General features: G+C 41.8%; 1 protein-coding gene across 2 annotated transcripts in view; it reads right to left on the bottom strand.

Annotated features, from left to right (window-relative positions):
• Positions 1 to 3,518: 3,518 nt before the first annotated feature.
• MREG (melanoregulin) overlaps positions 3,519 to 20,705 on the bottom strand; it is a 94,166-nt gene continuing 76,979 nt past the window's right edge. For both annotated transcript variants that reach the window (XM_069733394.1, XM_069733395.1), the window contains 3 exons: positions 12,660 to 12,750; positions 5,407 to 5,570; positions 3,519 to 5,325 (listed from right to left, as the gene is read on the bottom strand). In XM_069733394.1, the coding sequence (XP_069589495.1) occupies positions 5,224 to 5,325; positions 5,407 to 5,570; positions 12,660 to 12,750 (357 nt within the window). In that variant the 3' untranslated portion in view covers positions 3,519 to 5,223. The remainder of the gene's footprint in view (positions 5,326 to 5,406; positions 5,571 to 12,659; positions 12,751 to 20,705) is intronic.

Genomic DNA, 20,705 nt, shown 5'->3' with positions numbered 1-20,705 from the left:
CCCAAAAGATCTTTATACCTACTGAAGTGGAATGGTGGCAGTGAGGACACAATGACAGTGTTTTCTGCAGCAGCGCATCCAGGCTGGAACAGTGGTGAAGGAATTGCTGTACAATCAGGTTGAGGATGCGAGCCATGTGTGTAAGGTTAGCCTGGTGTAGGGCCACCAACAGATTTGCATCATTATCGCACTCAGACTTCCCTGGCTCCAGGTTGAATGTATGCAGCTGCTGCTCTAACTCAGTATGGATAGTGTAACACCCCAGGTAACCGGTTGTTACAGTGGTATTGCCTTCCTCACGGGGAGGGTGATGCCATGCTTGGAAGCGAGGAAGGATCCCTTCAACAGGTAACCAGTACATGCAACACTGTTCTGACTCCAGGCCAGAAGGGGGAGCTGAGACCTGGATTCAGGGGAACTTCCCTATATATTCTGGCTGGAAGAGGAGTTAGTTGGTCAGTCTGTCAGAGGGACAGAGGAGAGATGAGTGAGACAGAGAAAGTCTGAGAGAGGAAAGCTGGGGCCATGCAGACAAGTGGATCTGCAGCTCCTGGATGGAGAGAAGAGAAACAGAGCAGTCTGTAGGAGAATGATAGGGGAGGAGAAGCACAGGAGAAGTAAAGAGCTGTAGGGCAGTTGCAACTGAGCTTCCTCCACGCAGAAGAGCAGAATACCAGAGGCCACAACTCTGAGGTTGTGGGGGTAACAGTATGCCCCACAGCAGAAACCGGGGAAAAAAGATTGCAGGTCGCCTGCCCACCATTATCACCCGAAAGCACAGCAGCACATAGAGCCCGGAGTCATACTTAGAGGCACGTGTAAAAAGGCTCGAGTTGCCTGTCATGTGAGTAGTGTCCTACTTAAAAGGGACAGAGAGAAATTGAGGACCTTGTGTGAAGCGTAAGGCAGCAAGGGACTACAACATGGCACAGAGAGGAAGGCTTACAACTCCACCTGGCTAGGGGGATTCCAAGCTGGCCGGAACTTACCATCATCCGTGATTCATACCCTGGACTATGGCTGATTACTACAGTAAAAGATAAAGAGACTGCAACCTTGTGTCTTCTGATTCTTTCTAGCACCACACCATATTTGCCTATTACACTGGGAGCCCTGGGGATTCAGCTTCACCTGTGGGAAGCCATACCATCCCTACTGCAGTACCATCATTACCAGTGGACCCCTTTAAGCAGCGTCGGTCATCCCTGACCGAATACCACAGGTGGCGTCACGAACAAACTTTATTCTTAATTAACAACAACCCCTTTAAAGACCTTCCCTTTAACTTGGATGCCCAGGGCCACGGACCGGGTTGCTGCCACTGTGACCACCCCTTTAATGACCACTGGACCCTGTAACGAGTATCTACTAGGCCCTAGCGGGTGGTCCAATAGCTATCCACAACTGTTGATCTGTATGACTGCGATCTCCAAGGCATATTAATGTAAACACTGCCTGATTTCGTTGAGCCTTGGCTGCACAGGTAGGGGGATTCTCTCTGCAGTGTTGGAACATGTTTTTCATTAAGGCAGAGGTTGAGGGCGCAGGTGGAAGCCCTAGCAGAGGTGGCAGAGGCAGAAGCACAGCAGGAACTGTTACATACAGAGGTTTGCTCCGCAAGCCCTGGGGATTCCAAGACTTGGTGTTTACTGTTGCGGTTCTCCATCCCCTGGTGTGTACTAGTTTAGTTCTCCAACCCCTGTTGTCTATTAGTTTAGTTCTCCATGTTTTGGTGTGTATTTCTTTCTTTCTGCAATCATAGCTGTTTAGCTCTCCAACCCCTGTTGTCTATTACTTTAGTTATCCATCTTTTGGTGTGTAGTGGTTTATTTCTCCATCTCTAAGTGTCCTGCAAGCTTTGGGGATTTCAAGCCTTGTGTAGCAGCCTTTTCCCTGACTGCCACCACAGCCACCAGAGTCATCCTTGTGCCCAGTCATTGAGATGTAACTCCCCTGTCCATGCTTGCTCGTCCAGTTGGTACTGTTGAAATGCACCCTGACAGACATGGAATTTTTTCAGTGAATGAGTGATGTTGTCTATGACTTGCTGATGTAGTGCAGGCACATCTTTCTTAGAGAAGTAATGGTGACTGGGCAACTGGTACTGGGGGACTGCGATGGCCTTCAGCTCCCACTCGGGGACAGCCCCAAACATTAACTCCAACTCTCCCTACTGTTGGGCAGAACACAACATTATCCTCAATAATGCACATCTCAATTCACATTATATTCCACATCAATACTCGCGTCTTCAAGGGGAAGCATGGGCAGTATGTCCATCGCCTTACATATCAGAGGGCATTGAGCTTCTGATCACAATATTGCTTAAATGTGGGGTTGTCTTTAGCATAGCAAGGGAGGGTGTTTGAATATTTTTAGACGGTAATTTTGTGTAGGATGTAGTGAAGTTTTTTGGCAGTTTTTCTGTGCACTTCAAGCTGTGGGCTGTAGGTCTCTACCAGAGGTACACTATTATTCTCCTCTTTTTCTCCATATTGAAGCAGCTGACTTCTAGGAGTCCCTGGTGGCTCTTTTGAACTGATCATCAATAGATGTGGGGTGGCAGCCTTGGTTTAAAATGTCTTTTTAAAAAGAGCTACAGGTGCTTCTCACAAAATTAGAATATCATCAAAAAGTTAATTTATTTCAGTTCTTCAATACAAGAAGTGAAACTCATATTATATAGAGTCATTACAAACAAAGTGATCTATTTCATGTGTTTATTTCTATTAATGTTGATGATTATGACTTACAGCCAATGCAAACCCAAGAGTCAATATCTCAGTAAATTAGCATACTTTATATCACCAGCTTGAGAAAGGATTTTAAAATCCGAAATGTTGGCCTACTGAAATGTATGTTCAGTAAATGCATTCAATGGACTTTTTAAAGTGTTTCATGGGGAAGCTGTCTTTTTTTCTGCAGCCCTGGGGACTGCAGTGCTTGGACTGAAGGCCACGTTGTGCCGGCCATCGACCCTTTAATTGCTACAGTCACAGTGAGCGTGTGCAGAATGTGTGATTTGCATACTTTTGATCATGTGCCAGATAGACTTGTTAGACTTCTAATCAATAAAAATGTGAAATGAGAGAAGGTGGACAAATCTAGTCTGCACGATTAGGTAGTCTTTTGTCTCAAGACTGGACAATCCCTTTAAACATAAAAATTATTTAAAACAATAAGAAATTTGTCACATTCCCTTTACTTGGGGTAAGCAATACCACACAACTCATTGAAAGGCACGGTGGAGTGTTGGAAAAGTTCAGTATTGCAAATTACTGTATATAAGCATATACATGCACTAAAATAAATTCCATTTTCTTACAGGTCTTATAGCACATAACAGCCCTCTAGTGGTGGATATCCCCAAGCATACTCTTCTTATTAGCATGTGGAATAATACGTGCATAAGTGTGCAGTTTCAGCATTAAAATACATATATAAAACTTACCATCTCATGAAGATCTTTTATTTAAAGTGAAACATCTATAGAAAAACAAAGAGCACAAACACTATGGTTTCCTGTAAACACTAGCTTTATTACAGATTTGGCACCTTTTTCCTGACCTTGGGAAACAAGTAAGGTAATGGTCACACTTTAGTTAATTGACTCTTTCATTGATACACAACTGTATAACAAGAAATCTAAAATATCTGCAATGCACAAGAAGTAGAATCTTTGCAATATTATGTCCTAAATATATGTATTATTAGGGCAGTTTAGCAAACACAAGAACATAATAATTATAACAAATTGTTTATAGGGCCTTGTTCATGGCTGTAACAGTAATTTACGGAGGTTTGCAGCAGATGACTATGCATCAAGACTTTGCCAGGTCTGAAGTGATGATGTGCACCTATAATGTAGTCAGTCATTCATTTCTGCAGCTTTACCATGGTCATAATCAATAATTAATATTAAAAAAATATTTAAATTATAAACATTGCAAGTTTATACAGTGAATAGCTAAAAAGCATGGTATCCGTTTTCTTTAGCCATATACATCATGACTAAGAGCGGCCACTTTGCCTTTTGGCAGTGATTAAATCCTTCTTTAAAAAAAGTCAATATCTGTAACTAGAGGTGTAACTCGTGTCTTATGGGTCCAGCATAAATGTGCACTGGATTGCCCCTTCTACAGCATACCATTAGTCAGTGCCCAGATGGCATATTTTATTACAGAACCACCCACTCCCTTTATGCAACATACACTCAGCTGGCATTGGCACACTTTACTAAAATACCCCATGGACACCACCAGGGACAGCAGACAGTCAGCACACTTTATAAAAACAGTCACATGCACGCACAGTGAAAAGCACAGCATGGCGCATGAGGCTAATCAAAAAAGTTGTCACCTCTGCAATTTCATTAGTTTGGCAACTTGTTGATGAGCACAAGTAGTGAAACTGCAGGGGAGCACCCCCAACACCTGAACTGAGCATGCCCACTTCACAAGCATGCCCACTTCACATGGGAGGCGAGACCCAACTAATGTTAGTTCTGCCAGATGTGCAGTCTGTTATATGAACTCGCCACACCAGGTTGCACCTATTATTGTTACACCCTTGTCTATAACCATATGGTAAAACATTATAGATTTTTTTTGGCATGTTGAAAGTTTTTATAGGCCACCGGCAGAGATTATCTGCAATGTAAAGGTTGGATAAAATTTGGAATATGGTCCACCATAGGGTCTATAAATTTAATCAAGAGAGATAAAGGAGGTAGATATTAACATTTTTTCATAGTTGCAACTCACATTAAGGAAACTTCTGATACCAGGAAGAACAATCAGAAGGTAAAAAGTCAAGTGTGGTCAAGGTTTCTGGCCTCGAATCAATGAAACAGAAATGATTTACATTTTTTTTCTAAAATATTTGGAATACATATTTTCAAACAACGTCGAGGTCTTAAGACGAACAAGTGTCAAGTCTATGGAAGCTTCTTAGAGGTTAGCGGCAAGTATGCCAGAAATGCAGCAGCAGGGGCAACGAGTAACGTAGTTTCAGTTAGTAAATAGTATTGATGTCATATCTGCTGAACAGACAGAAAATCCTGGGATGAGCAATAAGGATTCTGCACCCAAAATACGGAAGGACCGGTTTCTATGCAAGATGCAAATTGACAAGTTATCTTTGATTCAGATCAGCACTTGCATCCAAAATACAGAAAAGCCTCATTTGTTCGGAGGTTGGGTAGAAGGCAGTGCCAATGGATCATCACTTTATCCTCTTAGTTCCCGTTTGCTCATGTGCTTTAGGAAATCTCCTGTGGGCGATGTTAAGGAAATCTTCCACTGCATCAAGACAGATCAGTCGGTCCTGTGCATGGAAACAGAGAGTTAGAATGCATTACTCCATTATTTCCAGCTTTGTAGATCACCATTGGTAGAACGAGGTTACCATTATATAGAGGTATCTCTCTGGCAGATCCCACCCAGCTGGGAAGATGGCTGTATCATCCGCAAGTCGCAGGAGGAGCTCCATTGCCTTCTTCATATTTTTAGGGTTACTGATAGTACTTTGCTTTGTAACAGACAAGAGGGATTCAGCCTCTTTCTGGAAACCTATAATAATAATAATAATAATAATAATAATAGAAAAAAAAAACAGTTGAAATTTTGAATAGTAACTACAGATAGGCAAACAGCATTGAACTATGTGGAGGTGTGTATGTGTCCATGTGTGAGTGTCCTTTGAGCCATTTATGCCACTAGGTGGAAGTAATGCTCCATTCGAGGATGTATGATGACATTTACAAGTTATGGGTGAGGCCTGAATTACATTCATGTATTCTTATATGTCTCTGTTTGGGAAAGAACACACATGCATAAAACTAAACTACCACCAAAATACATAATCTAACATGGCCAGATATGATTATATGGAATGCAGTACCTACTGCAGTAGGAGGGCAGAAAATTTGGGGTCATCCTCATGTTAAGGGAAATAATGTTCGGTGATAACTGTTTCTGTATTTTTGGGACCACAACCAGTCCATATGTAATCATCTATTGATAGGTTTATTATTAATTTGTGATACATTGATGCTGCTCCATGACCGGGTTTCTTTCTGTGAGACAAGACCCAGGCTATGTGCACACGTTCAGGTTTTTTCACGATAAAAACACGATAAAACCGCATAAGAAACCGCAGACATATACATCCTATCATTTAGAATGCATTCTGCAATTTTTGTGCACATAATGCATTTTTTTCCGCGAAAAAACGCATCGCGGTAAAAAAAGCAGCATGTTCATTAATTTTGCATTTTTTTTCACGTATTTCCCGCTATTCTATGCATGTGGAAAAAACGCATCAATAAAGCATCAAAACCGCACAAAAAACGCATCAAAACGCAAAAAAAAAACGCATGCGGATTTCTGGCAATAATGTCCGGTTTTTGTCAGGAAAATTTCTGCCAGAAATCCTGACGTGTGCACATACCCTCACACGGAGACAACTCTGGGGAGAACTTTGAGTTATGGCTCATGCAGGCATCTGTGCAAAGCGGTCCAATCTTGGACCACAATGCACAGACTGGCCGAAGCTCTCCTGCTCTGAGCTCTACAGCTTGTAGAAATATATTTTGCTGTCATGCTCCATCGAGAGAGCCGGGGTCAGTCTGTGCATTGTGGTCCGAGATCGGACTGATTAGCATGGATGTCTGCATGAGTGCTAATGCTGTGTCACTCCAACTCTACTACAGCTTTGGGGCTAAAGTGGTTGTCTAGTAAAAACAAGTTTAAACAGGATAGGTGATAACTTTTGAGTTGGTGAGTGTCCCACAGGTGGGACTCACTCAGGAGTGGTAGATCAGGGAACTTTTCTACCTGTTCAGCAGAGCAACGCCACGCCACGACATTCATTCTCTATGAAACTGCAGCTAAAAGCTGATCATAGTGTTTGGCAGCCCTATAGGGAATGAATGTAGCAGTGGAGGAGCATGTCCATTCCATTGTGGATAAAAGTGCCCAGTTCTGTGAATCTGGGTGGGTCCGGTGGATAAGAGATAATTTGTTTTATACCGAGTCACTGGCAGCGTGATGAAGGCCTCAGCAGATGGAGTGTGTTCACCAGAAAGGGCAGAGAGGCACTGCTCAGTGTTTACAGGTTTCGAAAGCCCAGAGATTAGGTGAAGGAAGATAAGAAATAAACTTATGAAAAGTGGCATCCTAGCAGACAGCATGGTTTCCCTGACAGTAATTTTAGGTGCAGATCTGTGGTTATGGTACTAAATATCACCAAGGGAGCGACATGAAATTGCATCAGCATATCTGAGAACAGTCAGCTGTCAAGGTTAGAACTTGGAAAGCAGCAACCAGGATAGGGTCACAAGAAAACAAATAAGGTAGGTGAGCAACCTATTGGGGCTGCAGAAGAGACTGGAGAATTGTGCCTCTACCGAGGAGTGTTTCCGCAGTATAACTCAGTCAGTGCCAAAGCAGTGAGTCAGTGCCAAAGCACGACGCGTGCGCGGGTAAACAAAGAAGGTATAGGAGGTCTCAAATCGGTGCACAGCATTTCACTGAGGGAAGAACAGAGCTGTTGAAAAGATTTCCAAATTGTGCCCATTCTACTGTAGCGTTCCAATACATAAACCTCCATATTTCAAGAAATGTGAAACAAGTTCAATATTGTTTGTAATAAGTCTTGTTGTCCTGTCAGGTGTCTTGTCAGAGAGCCATTTAGTCTCCAGTCACCTATGGTTCTTCCCTCCCTGGTCTGACACGGCAAAGGCTGCCCACAGTTGAGTATCTGCCGTGTTTTAGTGCTGTACAATGCATGTAAGTACCATTTTTCAGACCCTATACACTCCCATAATCTTAGGCGATGTGACAAAAATCTTTATGAAAGCCTATTTTTTCAACCAAGGTCTTAGTGCATTTGGCTTCACTTTTAGAAACTGGCTTAAGCTGATGGAGAATGAAGATCGCAGGAGTCTTATTCTAAACACGGAGATTAAGGGTTGTATAGATTGTACAGGGTGGGACACAAGGAGAACATCATTTCCCTTGTGTGGTTTGGACAGTGTAATGTTTATTGGGCCTCATTCATCAGAACAATCATAATATAAAACAACAGTTGTTGCCAGGGTTGTTAATCGTCCAGAAATTCCAGGAGGAGTCCGCAAAAATAGGACTTTTTTTTACCTGTCCGTAAAAAGGGCTTTTGTTTTTTTAAAGCTGAAGCAACTTATACTGATTATTTTGATTGATCATCATTTTAAATTTAAGTTCATTGTGAATGCCGCTAATCTAGTCCAGTCTAGTTTTCATATTAAAATTATGAGCTGCAGACATGTATTACTTATAATCATAATGATTTAGTGTGGTTTTCCAATCTGACAACCTCCAAATAAACTCTGACCACCCTTTAACCTCTGTGTAAGGATCTGGTCTTACAATGGGATCCGGTGGATTGTTTACACAGAAGGGCTGTTGTCTAGGAGTTTGAACTAGATGCAGGAATGGTCGCCAATCAAAGTCAGAGCTGAGAAGTCATGTCAAGGCCAAAATGAGGAGACAAGCAGATAGTCAAAATATAAGCTGGAGTCAGAACATGGGAGATAGAAAAGAGAGCACAAGAGCCAAGTCAGAGAGCCTGTGTCACTAGCTGGACACAAACTAATAACTGGCAGCTAAAGTCATTCTGCAGGGTTTATAAAGGGAGCCCTGCCCATTGCTCCCAGCAGAGAGCCAATTACCTACCAGCTCATTGCAGCAAAACACAAGTGAATAGCAAAGGTGAAAGGAGTCTCAACATTCTGAAACCTAAATACCAACACACTACCAGCAGTAACTGTAGTGTTACTGCGATGCAGCCAAGTATCTAGGGCAGGGGTTACGACAGCATATTCAGACACTGATGAGAGTGGTGTTGTGTGTGGAAATGAGAGAAGACTAATCAGGTAGCAAGTTCTTAAGCATCAAGTGTCAAGTTGCTTACTTGCCTACTGAAAGCGTTATCTATACAAGATAAGCAGTCCAAGTATAACCAGACCTGAAGGTCATAATGAAGATTTATTTTTCAGGCAAAAAATTATGATTTGAGAGTCCTCAGTGGTTGATAAATTTTAATATCTAACTGAAAAGATGATAACAAATTGCAAGCTTTGAATCAGGCATAGAATAACACAAAATCTGAAAAGTCACATATTTATACACAACAGGGTACAGGAATCATGAAATAGATAAGACAAGTGATGTGAAGCAGAACTGTCATTTTGGGAGTTGGATAAACAGTTGTGGCCGTAAATATTGGAATAGTTCATATATTAGGAGTGTGAAAGTTTCATTGTCCTGTGATTGAAGTCTGTACATGACTGTGATGCCCCAAATGGTCTGAGGAGAACATTCCTTAGTTAATACATGCACATTTTCTCTTCAGAGAGGAAGAGGACTAGAACTCTAGTGCCTCCTATTTGAAATAGCAATCCTAAAAGTCAATGTCAACCCTTTAACGAGCCTTGTCACATGACTTAGGATAAAAGCCAAAACAGAATCTCAATTTGCAGACACTGTTTCAGTGTACTGCCCCTCCAGTGTGAGATCTGGTTTGGTGGTGTGAGATCTGGTTTGGTGGTGTGAGAGGCTTCTGACCGGGATCTTGTAGTCCTGATGAGAGTAAGGGATCTTAATCTTGTTTGTGGTCATTATAAATTGACAGATTTTGCATTTTTTTGGTTGCAGGGAAAGGTGATGAAATTCTTACATCATGTCCTCCCTCTAGCTGAAACTGAACCTGTCAAAACCTGAACTCCTCGTGTTTACTCCCTCTACTAACCTACCATTGCCCGACATTATTTCCGTGTGTGGTTCTACCATTATTTCCAAGTGACATGCCTGCACCTTGGGGTCATACTTGATTCTGAGCTTTCATTCACCCCTCACATCCGATCACTGGCTCGCTCTTGTTATCTGCACCTCAAAAACATTTCTAGAATTAGAGTTTTTCTTACTTTCGACTCTGCAAAAACTCTTACTGTTTATCTTATTCATTCTCGTCTGAACTATTACAACCCTCTACTAATCGGCCTCCCTCTTACCAAAATCTCCCCTCTGTCCTGAATGCTGCAGCCAGGATCATATTCCTCACCAACCGTTACACCGATGCCTCTACCTTGTGCCAGTTATTACACTGGTTACCCATCCACTCCAGAATCCAGTACAAACTTATTACCCTCAACCACAAAGTGCTCCATGGCTCAGCTCCACCCTACATCTCCTCCCTGGTCTCAGACTACCACCATACCCGTGCCCTCGGCTTTGCTAATGACCTGAGGTTAACATCCTCAATAATTAGAACCTCCCACTCCCGTCTCCAGGGCTTTTCACGTGTTGCGCCAATTCTTTGGAATGTACTACCCAAGTTAATACGATTAATCCCCAATCCCCACAGTTTTAAGCGTGCCCTAAAAACGCATTTGTTCAGACTGGCCTACCACCTCAACGCGCTAGCCTAACTTTCCCTGTGTTGCCCATTCAAAAAAACTTAAACCATAATCAGATTCCTCGCATCATGTTCTCATTTGCCTTATGTATTTAATAGCCCTCTGTGTCTGCACTGTTACATACTTAGGCTGATAACCGGTTGATGCAGCATTACATGAACACCCGATTCTTACACTATGACTGGTCCGAACAAGAAAGCAATTGTTACCATCCACATCTCATGCCTCCCCTTTTTCCTCACAGATTGCAAGCTTGCGAGCAGGGCCCCCATTCCTCTTGATGTCTGTTTTGATCTGTGTTTATTGTTATGCTGTAATGTCCATTGTCTGTACAAATCCTTTATATAATGTAAAGTGCTGCAGAATATGTTGGTGCTATATAAATAAAAATGTATTATTATATATAATAATAATAATAATAATAAGTCAGGTACTTTCAGCTGCATCACATTTTATGTGGTGTACTTAATTATATGTATCAAATGTCTCCCCTTTTTCCTCACAGATTGTAAGCTTGCGAGCAGGGCCCTCTTTCCTCTTGATGTCTGTTTTGATCTGTGTTTATTGTTATGCTGTAATGTCTATTGTCTGTACAAATCCCCTCTATAATGTAAAGTACTGTGGAATATGTTGGCGCTATATAAATAAAAAAGTATTATTATATATAATAATAATAATAATAATAATAAGTCAGGTACTTTCAGCTGCATCACATTTTATGTGGTGTACTTAATTATATGTACCAAACGGCCAGCTGGGAGTCTGTATGTGGGGGAGACAGGGCAAAAACTTAGTACAAAGATAAATTCTCATTGCCATACAAGAAAAAAAAAATAGATCTACATGTGACCAAACATTTTTGTATCCCTGATGACAACATAATGGACATGAAATTACTAGTATTAAAAGGTAACTTCAAATATCAGAGAGAGAGAAGAGTCTGGGAGTATAAACTTATGACAACCTTTGACACATTCAGTGCAGGAATTAATGTGTCCCATAGATCTAGGTCTTTGTATGCCAACTAAGGAATATGCTCCTCAGACAATGTTGGGGAATCACAACCACGGACCTTACCTCAATCACAGGACAATACAATTTTCACTCCTTATCTATGAAGTGTTCCAATATTTATGTCCACAACTGTTTATTCCTCTCTCAAACTGACAGTTGTGCTTCACGTCACTTGTCTTATCTACAGTGTTTCATTATTCCTGTGCCCTGTTATGTATAAATATGTGACTCTTCAGATTTTGTGTTATTCTATGCCTGATGAAGAGAACTGTGTAGTCTCGAAAGCTTGCAATTTGTTACCATCTTTTCAGTTAGCCATTAAAAGGCATCAACCACTGAGGACTCAAATTTTAATATTTTTTTATCTTGCAATTTTCACACTGGCCGCTGGAGCCTTCGTTCTTTTGAATCTACCTTCAAGCCTTCCTTCCATCTTTTTCGAGACTTCCTTACTTCCTTCAAGCCTTCCGTCCTTCTTTCCCTCCTTCCCTTCCTTTCTTCAACACATGTACACATCCACAATGGTCAGTGTTGAAGGGGTAGCAGGGTCAGCTGTGATTTCACCTATTGTAATTGGCTGTAAATAGAGGCTTTAGTCTGGTTTCACATTTGCGGATGGAGGTGTTGCGCCGTTTTGACAGTGCGGCGACCACACCGAATTGAAACTCGTTGCGTTCGGCGCAGGTCACCACACTGTCAAAACGATGTATGCGGAGGCATCTGCATACATTGCCATGGCCTGTATACCTAATGGTAAAGATAGGGTACGCACGCCGCATGCCGACATAGGCGGAGCTGACCGAGGAGGTGCGGTTGTGGGCGGAGCTTTGCAGAGGACGTATGCAGCCCTCCACAGCACCTCCATCCGCAAATGTGAAACCAGTTTTACCCGTTATTGTAATCCTGACTCTTATAATATGGAAACATGATGTAAACCCTTCCTGAGAGGACGGAAAGGAGGAGTCTAAAAAACCCCAGTGTGAAAATTGCAAGATAAAACCTTTTTTATCATAATAAAGATCGTGATAGCTTTCATATCATCAAAACACCTATGCTGGCATTTAAATAAGAGGCAAGTATCACTATTGATGCGCAAAAGTGACCAGCATAACTCACTTGTGATGGTGGAAGATTTGGTTGAGGAAACAAAATATTTATAAATGTTTTACTTTATTTTATTCGAACATACCCAAGTCTTCTAGAATCCGTCTCCACCTGGATCTTACTTCTCTTCTTGCTTGCCGTAGGGTATAAATTTCATAGTTGAGTTTTTGCCATTCCTAGATAAAGATTATAAAGTAAATACAATTATTTCTAGTAAGCGGATGAAAGAGGAGATAAACATACAATGCACAACACGGTATTTTGAAAATAGAAATGTCAACATCGTTCTGTCACAGAGTCACAAGGTAACCATTTAAATTAGTCAAATTAAATGGAACCCGTCATGTCCTTTTATCGTTTTATACTGCCCCCAGTGAGTGGTAAGTGGTGCAATGTGCATTACTAACACTGTTTTCTCAAAGAAAAGCTCCCAGTAGATACAGTGGGGCAAAAAAGTATTTAGTCAGTCAGCAATAGTGCAAGTTCCACCACTTAAAAAGATGAGAGGCGTCTGTAATTTACATCATAGGTAGACCTCAACTATGGGAGACAAACTGAGAAAAAAAAATCCAGAAAATCACATTGTCTGTTTTTTTAACATTTTATTTGCATATTATGGGGGAAAATAAGTATTTGGTCAGAAACAAAATGTCATCTCAATACTTTGTAATATATCCTTTGTTGGCAATGACAGAGGTCAAACGTTTTCTGTAAGTCTTCACAAGGTTGCCACACACTGTTGTTGGTATGTTGGCCCATTCCTCCATGCAGATCTCCTCTAGAGCAGTGATGTTTTTGGCTTTTCGCTTGGCAACACGGACTTTCAACTCCCTCCAAAGGTTTTCTATAGGGTTGAGATCTGGAGACTGGCTAGGCCACTCCAGGACCTTGAAATGCTTCTTACGAAGCCACTCCTTCGTTGCCCTGGTGGTGTGCTTTGGATCATTGTCATGTTGAAAGACCCAGCCACGTTTCATCTTCAATGCCCTTGCTGATGGAAGGAGGTTTGCACTCAAAATCTCACGATACATGGCCCCATTCATTCTTTCATGTACCCGGATCAGTCGTCCTGGCCCCTTTGCAGAGAAACAGCCCCAAAGCATGATGTTTCCACCACCATGCTTTACAGTATTTATGGTGTTTGATGGATGCAACTCAGTATTCTTTTTCCTCCAAACACGACAAGTTGTGTTTCTACCAAACAGTTCCAGTTTGGTTTCATCAGACCATAGGACATTCTCCCAAAACTCCTCTGGATCATCCAAATGCTCTCTAGCAAACTTCAGATGGGCCCGGACATGTACTGGCTTAAGCAGTGGGACACGTCTGGCACTGCAGGATCTGAGTCCATGGTGGCGTAGTGTGTTACTTATGGTAGGCCTTGTTACATTGGTCCCAGCTCTCTGCAGTTCATTCACTTGGTCCCCCCGCGTGGTTCTGGGATTTTTGCTCACCGTTCTTGTGATCTTTATGACCCCACGGGGTGGGATTTTGCGTGGAGCCCAAAACGAGGGAGATTATCAGTGGTCTTGTATGTCTTCCATTTTCTAATTATTGCTCCCACTGTTGATTTCTTCACTCCAAGCTGGTTGGCTATTGCAGATTCAGTCTTCCCAGCCTGGTGCAGGGCTACAATTTTGTTTCTGGTGTCATTTGACAGCTCTTTGGTCTTCACCATAGTGGAGTTTGGAGTCAGACTGTTTGAGGGTGTGCACAGGTGTCTTTTTATACTGATAACAAGTTTAAACAGGTGCCATTACTACAGGTAATGAGTGGAGGAAAGAGGAGACTCTTAAAGAAGAAGTTACAGGTCTGTGAGAGCCAGAAATCTTGATTGTTTGTTTGTGACCAAATACTTATTTTCCACCATAATATGCTAAAAAAATGATAAAAAAACAGACAATGTGATTTTCTGGATTTTTTTTTCTCAGTTTGTCTCCCATAGTTGAGGTCTACCTATGATGTAAATTACAGACGCCTCTCATCTTTTTAAGTGGTGGAACTTGCACTATTGCTGACTGACTAAATACTTTTTTGCCCCACTGTATGTGTAAAAAAACATTTTATATCATTAGTAGATTGTATCACATACTTTTAGATTCAGTCATATGGTTGGCGCTTTTTACCCTTGCAGTCATGGCTCTCTTCAAATTTCTTCACGCCCATTGCATTGTGATTGAATGCCGTGAGTTGATTGACGTCATGGCAATGGCCTCAGAGATCCCGCGCTTGTGCACTGCCCATTGGCTTCCTAGGCAAGCGCACTGAATCTTGGTGTAGGACCCCAGCTTCTTTTTGCTTGTACACATGCTGTGGTGCCGATGTGCTACAGTGGCCACATAGTTTGTGAGTGTGCTGCTATGCGCGCCACTGTCTTTCCCATGGAGCATGTGCACATGGGAAAAGAAGCTGGGGATATACACCCAGACACAGTGTGTATGCCCAGGAAGCCAATGGGCAGTTCAAAAGCGCGGAATCTCTGAGGCAGTTGCCGTGACTTCAGGCACCTCAGGCATTCAATCACAATGCAGTGGGCATGAACAAGTTTGAAAAACGGACAATTACTGACCGCGACTGAACAGGTGAAAAGCGCCACCCCATCACTAAATGTAAAGGTATGTGATGCAATCTATAAAATGATCGAATAGTGAAATATTTTGATTTGTGAAATTCGTACCGAATAACTAATCCAGTGAAAGTCCATGGGAAAGCTGAATATTTTTCTGCTGGACCCAACAAACAGGTATGGGAGCCTGAAAAAAAGGCTGAAATGGACGGGGAAAAAAAGCTAAAACTAAATGGGAACAGCATGGAGAAGATGTCTACATGCCTTTCTGACTCACATATGGTATCTGGGAATAATGTCATCCTATTGCGCTGGTTTTATGGATTTTTAAAAAGACCTATTAAACCAAACCAACCTTTTTTTTAAGGGAAAAAATGCTAAGAAACGTTTTTTCCTTCATAATTACATGTATATAAGGCAAAATAAAAATAAAAAAAATGATACATCCCCTTTAGCATATGTTTTGGCTTTAGTTTTTCTTTTAACATTTGTGAGAGCTCTCACTCCTACATTACTTATATTTTTCTTCCTGGCTTTGCACTTTATGCGTGTAGGAGTACCACACCTACACTTTGTCCACAACATTTGATCGAGGCACTATGGTTGTTGCTTTCAAGGGTGTATGGATGACCCCACTTGTAATTTTTGGCATGATCTCTATTCATTGAGGCTATGAAGAAAGTGGAAGAATACCACTACTTGACAATTTGAACATAAAGTCTATGAGGTCCTCTTTTATATGTATAATTCATGGTGTATCAGAGTCCCTAATTTTTGGCAATTCTTGCTTCCTTCCTAAATTATACTAAAATTTCTATTTTTTCTTAAAAAAATATTTAGAATTGAGAGTCCTCAGTGGTTGATACCTTTTAATGGCTAACTGAAAAGATGGTAACAAATTGAAAGCTTTCGAGACTACACAGGTTTCTTCATCAGGCAAAGACAAACAAATTCTGAAGAATCACATATTTATGCACAACATAGCACAGAAAAAAAAGGGGGAAAAACCATGGATAAGACAGGTGACATGAAGCAGAATTACCATGAGTGATAAACAGTTAGGTCCATAAATATTGGGCCAGTTCTTAGATAAGGATTGTTTTATTGGGGTCTGGTTCTGTTGTGATGACCCCTCATAGTCTGACGGGCAAGTTCCTTAGTTGATGTGCGACACATTCATTCCTGCAGTGAGAGTGTCAAAGGTCGTCATCAGTTTATATTCCCAGACTCTTCTGTCTCTCTGAGATTTGAAGCTACCTTTTAAACAGAAGTAATTTCATGTCCATAATGTTATGATTTGGGAGACAAAAATGTATTGCTACAGGTAGATCCATTTTTTTTTCCTCTTATTGTGTGGAGGTGAGAATTCATTCTTGTTCTAAGCTTTTGCCCTGTCCCCCCCAAATACAGACCCCCAGTTGGACATTTAGTACAAATAATTAGGTACACCACATTAGAAGTGACGCAGCTGAAACTACCTGGTATCTTGTAGTCCTGATGTGAATTGGGGATCTTTATCTTGTCCGTGGTCATTATAAATGGACAGGTTTTACATTTTTTCTGGTTGCAAGGAAAGGTACCTGCAGCTGTTGGAGAGGACAGGGAGCTCTTGGCAATGATGCTTCTTAGATTTGGGGGCTGCCTAAAACACAGTGGTGGGGAGTCTGGAAAAATGGATTGTAAGCGGGCATCTTTTTGCAGTAAAGGTAGCAAATCTGGCACCTCCAGATTTGGATTGTAGGTAACTACTAGAAGTACCCGGTTATTTTCTTCTTTAGCTTTGTAATGTAGCAGGTGATTCCTTGATATTCTGGTGGCTCTTGTGATCTGGTTTTCAATTGTTCTTGGATGGTAGCTGTTGTGAATTCTGCTCTTGGGCTCCCTCCGGTGGTTATGAGTGGTAGTGCTGCGGTAGTTGGATCACAGCATTTATCAGGTGTATCCATTTTTTGCAATCTGGGCTGGGCTATTTAAGTCCTGCTTTATCCTTTAGTCAGTGCCAGTTGTCCATTGTTTTTGGAGGATTCACATCCATACCTGGTCTCTCCTGGTCTGCTGTTCATTTCTTCAAAGATAAGTTCTGCCTTGTTTTTGCTGTCCACCTGCTGTGGACCATATAGTTCTGTGCATTTTCATGTTTTGTTTTGTCCAGCTTTGTCTGTGAAGGATTTTTTGCAGCCAGCTGTGTCTCTGGAGATGCAGATATACCCCCCATGTCTTTAGTCAGATGTGATTATTTGTATTTTCTGTGGTGGATATTTTCTAGTGTTTTAATACTGACTGCATAGTACTCTGTTCTATTCTTTCTTTTTAGCTAGTATGGCCTCCTATGCTAAATTCTGATTTCATGTCTGCGTATGTTATTTCCCTCTCCTCTCACAGTCAATATTTGTGGGGGGCTATCTATCCTTTGGGGATTTTCTCTGAGGCAAGATAGGTTTCCTGTTTCTGTCTTTAGGAGAAGTTAGTTCTTAGGCTGTGTCGAGGGGTCTAGGGAGTGTTAGGTACCCCCCACGGCTACTTCTAGTTGGGCTGCTAGGTTCAGGGTTTGCGGTCAGTATAGGGACCACCTTCTCCAGAATCCGTCTCATGCTGCTCCTAGGCCACCAGATCATAACAGGTAGCCCTGGTTCAAAAAGGTCTTTCTGAGGCGACCAAGGTGTTCATCCCTATCCATTGGGTTGGAACATATACGATTGTATATGATGGCTTGGCTGTAGACAATAGAGTTTTTTTATGTGTTTTGGATGGAAACTGTCCCATTTAAGGTATGTTGGATGGTCGATTGGCTTCTGATACAGGGATATCTCTATTATATTGTTCTGCAGCCTAATGATGGTGTCCAAAAAGTTAATTTCAGTGCAGGAGTAGTTGAGTGTCAAGTTGATGGTAGGATGAAATTGAATAAACTGTTCATGAAACGTCTTTAGCTGTGGCTCAGACTCCGTCCAGATGATTAAAATATCATCAATGTGGCGGTAGTACGCCAGAGGCCTGATGGGACATGAGGACAAAAAGTCGCTTTCAAGCTTGGCCATGAAAAGATTTGCATACTGTGGGGCCATTTTACTTCCCATTGCTGTGCCAGTCTCCTGTAGATAGATCTTGTCAAATTCAAACTGAGGACTCTCAATTCTAAATATTTTTCTATCTACTGGCTAGCACGGTACCAAGATATATTTCTTTCCTGTATTTTTTCTTAAAGAACTTTATTTTGAGTTTTAACTTGAGTTATGTATTTTTTTTCCAAATACTTTTTACATTTTGCCTTATGTACCAGTCATTATACAGGAAAATGTTTTTTTTTTAATTTGTTCCTGTCAACTGCAATTTCTCGTTGATTTGGATGTTTTATTATCAGTTTTTAAAGTGGAGTAAAAGTGTGACAGGATTGTTCTCAGCAGTGATATGAGAGTTAAAGTTGTTGCCAGGGATCTTCCCCATGCTATTCTCCTTCCAATCAGCACTTTTCCCTTCCATTTGAACATTTTCACTGCCCCCAGACCTCCTTGTAAGGTCTGCCATAAAAATGCTCGAGTTTCCCATTGACTCCCAATATACTAGTTACTGTAAACGAGCTTATGAGCATTAGGAATTGCTCAATTTGAGTAACAAGCACTGGAGCATTTCAGTGTTCGCTCATCTCTACACACTATTTGCACAGACAGATCAGTAGAATAAACAATTTTGTTCATCCCAAGAATGTTTTTCCAGGTCACCACCTGACAGCATACTGGAGGACGTCCTTCATATCCTTGATGGGACAGGAAACATGAGAGGTTAAAAGGACCCTCCCCCTACCACCCTTCAGTGTTTTTCCTATACCATCATGGATAGGAACGGACGAGAGGAAAATCTACCGTTCTGTGCGGGGGGGATGTGGATTGGGCGGGCTCTGCCTCACCCTTCCCTCCATGAGGCACCTGCTGGCTGACACCCGCCCGAGGGTCCCTCGGCCTACCAGTGTAGTGCTGCTCCTGGTATGGGGATCGCTTCTCCCTGGTGGGGGCTCTCGATCCTTCCGTCATGCCCCTGTTGTGAATTCTGCTCTTGGGTTCCCTCCAGTGGTTGTAGGTGGGAATGCAGTTGTCTCTGAGTCAGAGGCCTGGCCAGGTGTTTTTGCTAATTGCTGTTCTGACTGGGATATTTAAGTGTGCAGGATTCATTAGCCCTTGCCAGTTGTCAATGTTTCTTTGGAAGTATTGGATCTCTGCCTGGCCTCACCTGCTTAGCTGCCAGCTCAGCAAAGATAAAAGTGTCTGTTCCTTTTTCTGAAGCACATTTGCTGTGTGCTTATTTTCAGTGCTGATCTTTTGTTTCTATTTGTCCAGCTTAGACTGTGTCAGCTGTTTTTCTCAGTCTGGTTGGATTCTCTGGAGTTGCAGTTATACTCTCCACGTCTTTAGTTAGATAGTGGAGTTTTTGTATTTTCTGCTGTGGATATTTTGGAAGGGTTTTATTACTGACCGCACAGAACTCGGTCCTGTCCTTTTCTATTTAGCTAGAAGTGGCCTCCTTTGCTAAGCCTGTTTTCTGCCTGCGTGTGTCTTTTCCTCTCCAACTCACAGTCAATATTTGTGGGGGGCTGCCTATCCTTTGGGGGTCTACTCTGAGGCAAGATAGTTTTCCTATTTCCATCTTTAGGGGTATTTAGTCCTCAGGCTGTGTCGAGGTGTCTAGGTTTTGTTAGGTACACCCCACGGCTACTTCTAGTTGCGGTGATAGGATCAGGGTTTGCGGTCAGTATAAGTTACCACCTACTCCAGAGAAGGTTTTCATGCTGCTCCAAGGCCACCTGATCATAACAGGCAGACAGATATGCCACTAACAGGACTGACGCTGATGCAGACACTAACAATTCAAATCTCCCCCTTTTTATTTTTTCTGGGAGAATATTGAAGAAATGTGGCCCACTCTTATACAGTATATGTTCTGTGGCACAAAATTAGAGACAGGTGGCACACACAGGAATGGCATCGAAGCAGTAATGCCAATCTTAATCTCCCATAATTTTTTTTTCCAGGGAGAATTTGAAAAAAATCTGGCCCAGTGTTGCACACTAGGTTTAATGTGGCACAAAATTAGAGACAGGTGGCACACACAGGACTGGCACCGAAGCAGAAATGCCAATCTTAATCTCCCACTATTTTTTTCTATTTATGTGAGAATTGGCAAGAAATCAGGCCCACTGTTAAACTGTATGTTTTCTGTGCCAGAAAATGAGACACAGATACCACACACAGGACTGCCACTGATGCAGATTTGTCAATTTTAATCTGCACCCTTTATTTTTTTTTTTTCTTCAGGGAGACTAGTGAATAAATCTGGGCCACTGTATTAGAGTATATTTTCTGTGGCAGAAAGTGGCTTGAAGAGATATGACGAAAAAAAAAAAAAAAGAGACTGTCCTACAATTACTATCTCCCTGCAGTAATCTCAGCAAAGTATGGCAGGCAGCAATAATAAGGAGTGGACTGATGCACAAAAAAGTAAAAAGTGTGGACAAACAAGATAGCTGTGCAGAAAGAAAGGAGCAACAGGATTTGTGCTTTGAAAAAAGCAGTT

Source organism: Ranitomeya imitator, chromosome 7 (genome assembly GCF_032444005.1).
Source record: "Ranitomeya imitator isolate aRanImi1 chromosome 7, aRanImi1.pri, whole genome shotgun sequence".
Taxonomy (NCBI): Eukaryota; Metazoa; Chordata; class Amphibia; order Anura; family Dendrobatidae; genus Ranitomeya; species Ranitomeya imitator.
This window is presented reverse-complemented; position numbering and strand designations above follow the sequence as displayed.